Source organism: Trypanosoma equiperdum (genome assembly GCF_001457755.1).
Source record: "Trypanosoma equiperdum strain OVI genome assembly, contig: ctg_739, whole genome shotgun sequence".
NCBI classification, from domain to species: domain Eukaryota; phylum Euglenozoa; class Kinetoplastea; order Trypanosomatida; family Trypanosomatidae; genus Trypanosoma; species Trypanosoma equiperdum.
The window spans coordinates 1-1,418 of record NW_027124686.1 but is presented as its reverse complement, the minus strand read 5'-3'; the positions used below and the strand labels follow the sequence as shown (position 1 = coordinate 1,418).

General features: G+C 50.2%; 1 protein-coding gene across 1 annotated transcript in view; it reads right to left on the bottom strand.

Moving 5' to 3' along the window:
- TEOVI_000336900 (Trypanosome variant surface glycoprotein (A-type), putative) overlaps nt 1-1,187 on the bottom strand; it is a gene marked incomplete at both ends in the record, with an annotated part of 1,227 nt that extends 40 nt beyond the window's left edge. Inside the window, one exon of the mRNA XM_067226284.1 lies at nt 1-1,187. Within this exon, the coding sequence (XP_067082385.1) occupies nt 1-1,187 (1,187 nt within the window).
- Between the last annotated feature and the right edge of the window lie 231 nt (nt 1,188-1,418).

Sequence of the window (1,418 nt, the reverse complement as noted above, 5' to 3'; positions counted from 1 at the left end):
GATTTTGGTTCTTGTTTCTTAGCTGAAGCTTCTAGCGTCTTTATTTTGTTTTTAAGTGCCTGCGCCGCTGTCTTGTAATGCTCCTGCAGTTGGCCGAGCTGAGTCATGTCCTTTACATTTTTTAGCTCTGTTTCTCCCTCGCCGCCGTACACTGCCTGGTCTATGCTTGCGTCGTTTACTTTGGCCCAGTACAAGTTTGCAAAATCGTTGCCGTCGTTATAGTGTTTGTTTATTTCGCTGGTTATGTCCTCTACATCTTGTAGCTTTTTATTTAGGACAGTTTTTGCAAAAGCTGATTGGAACGCAGGGCTGGCGCGTAGAGTTTGGAGGTCTGCCTGTTTGTAGGCTGCTGGTTGTTGCTCCGCTGCCCGAATTGCCTGCCAGCCCTTGAATAGCCGTATGTTGCCTGCGCGTTGTGCTTCGTCTTCTGTAAACTGCAGTTGCGGCTGAGTTGTGCTCGCCGACCCGACGTGTATTGCCCCTGCGCCAAATTTTATCTTTCCCGTCAGAGCCGCTGTGCTGTCTACGAAATTATCTGTGCTCGTGCCTGTTGTCAGCCTGCATTTATCGTTCGCCCCTACTGTTACGCCGCCGTTCGCTGTGGCCGTCTCCAGTCCCGCGAAAGCGTTGTCCTTGGTGTGCTGGAACGTCTGTGCTGCGTTAACGACTGGGCTGGGCGTTAACTTGCATGTGCTGTGTTTTGAGATTAAACTGTCCGCCCCCGCTACGACGTCGCCGTTGCCGTCTTCTCCGACTGCCAGGCAACCATGGCCGGACGCACCCATGTGTGCTTCAGAAAACAGAGACAAAAACTCTGCGATCATCCCGTGCGTGAACGCAGCTTGTTGCAGTTGACCGATTGCCGCCGCAATGTCCGCCGCTAGTCCTTTAATAATGGCTTGCACTTGTTCATCGGCGTAAGCTGCTATTGGGCCAAATTTGGCAGTTGTCTGATTTCTGCCTCCCTCTTTGGCCATATACACTCGAATTCTCAGCCCTTCTAGGATGTAGTTTTGGAGATTGCCAGCTTTGATGTTCTGGTTGTAGAGTGCTTGACTTGGCAGTTTTGCTAAGTCTGCTGACGCTTTGCATGCTTTTGTCCACACCGACTGTTTGACAGCATAAGAAGTTTTCGCTTCTGTAAGCTCCGCCGCCAAGAAAATCGCTATTAGTGCTCCTGCTAACATTTTTGCTCGATTGTCACTACAGTTGGAGCTGACGTTGGGGGTGAGAATTTGCTTAGGGTGCCATTTTCCGCCTGCAGGCGGCGGTTATCGACTGTTGGCCGGTGTAGCTAAGTCCCGCTGTATGTAGCGGTGCATCAGTAGTAAAAATTTTTAAGGTTGTCTTCTTCATCCTCAAAAGCTATCGAAGCACAAAAGTATTTTTTGTATGGGGTCGGAGGTCCCTTCACAGCT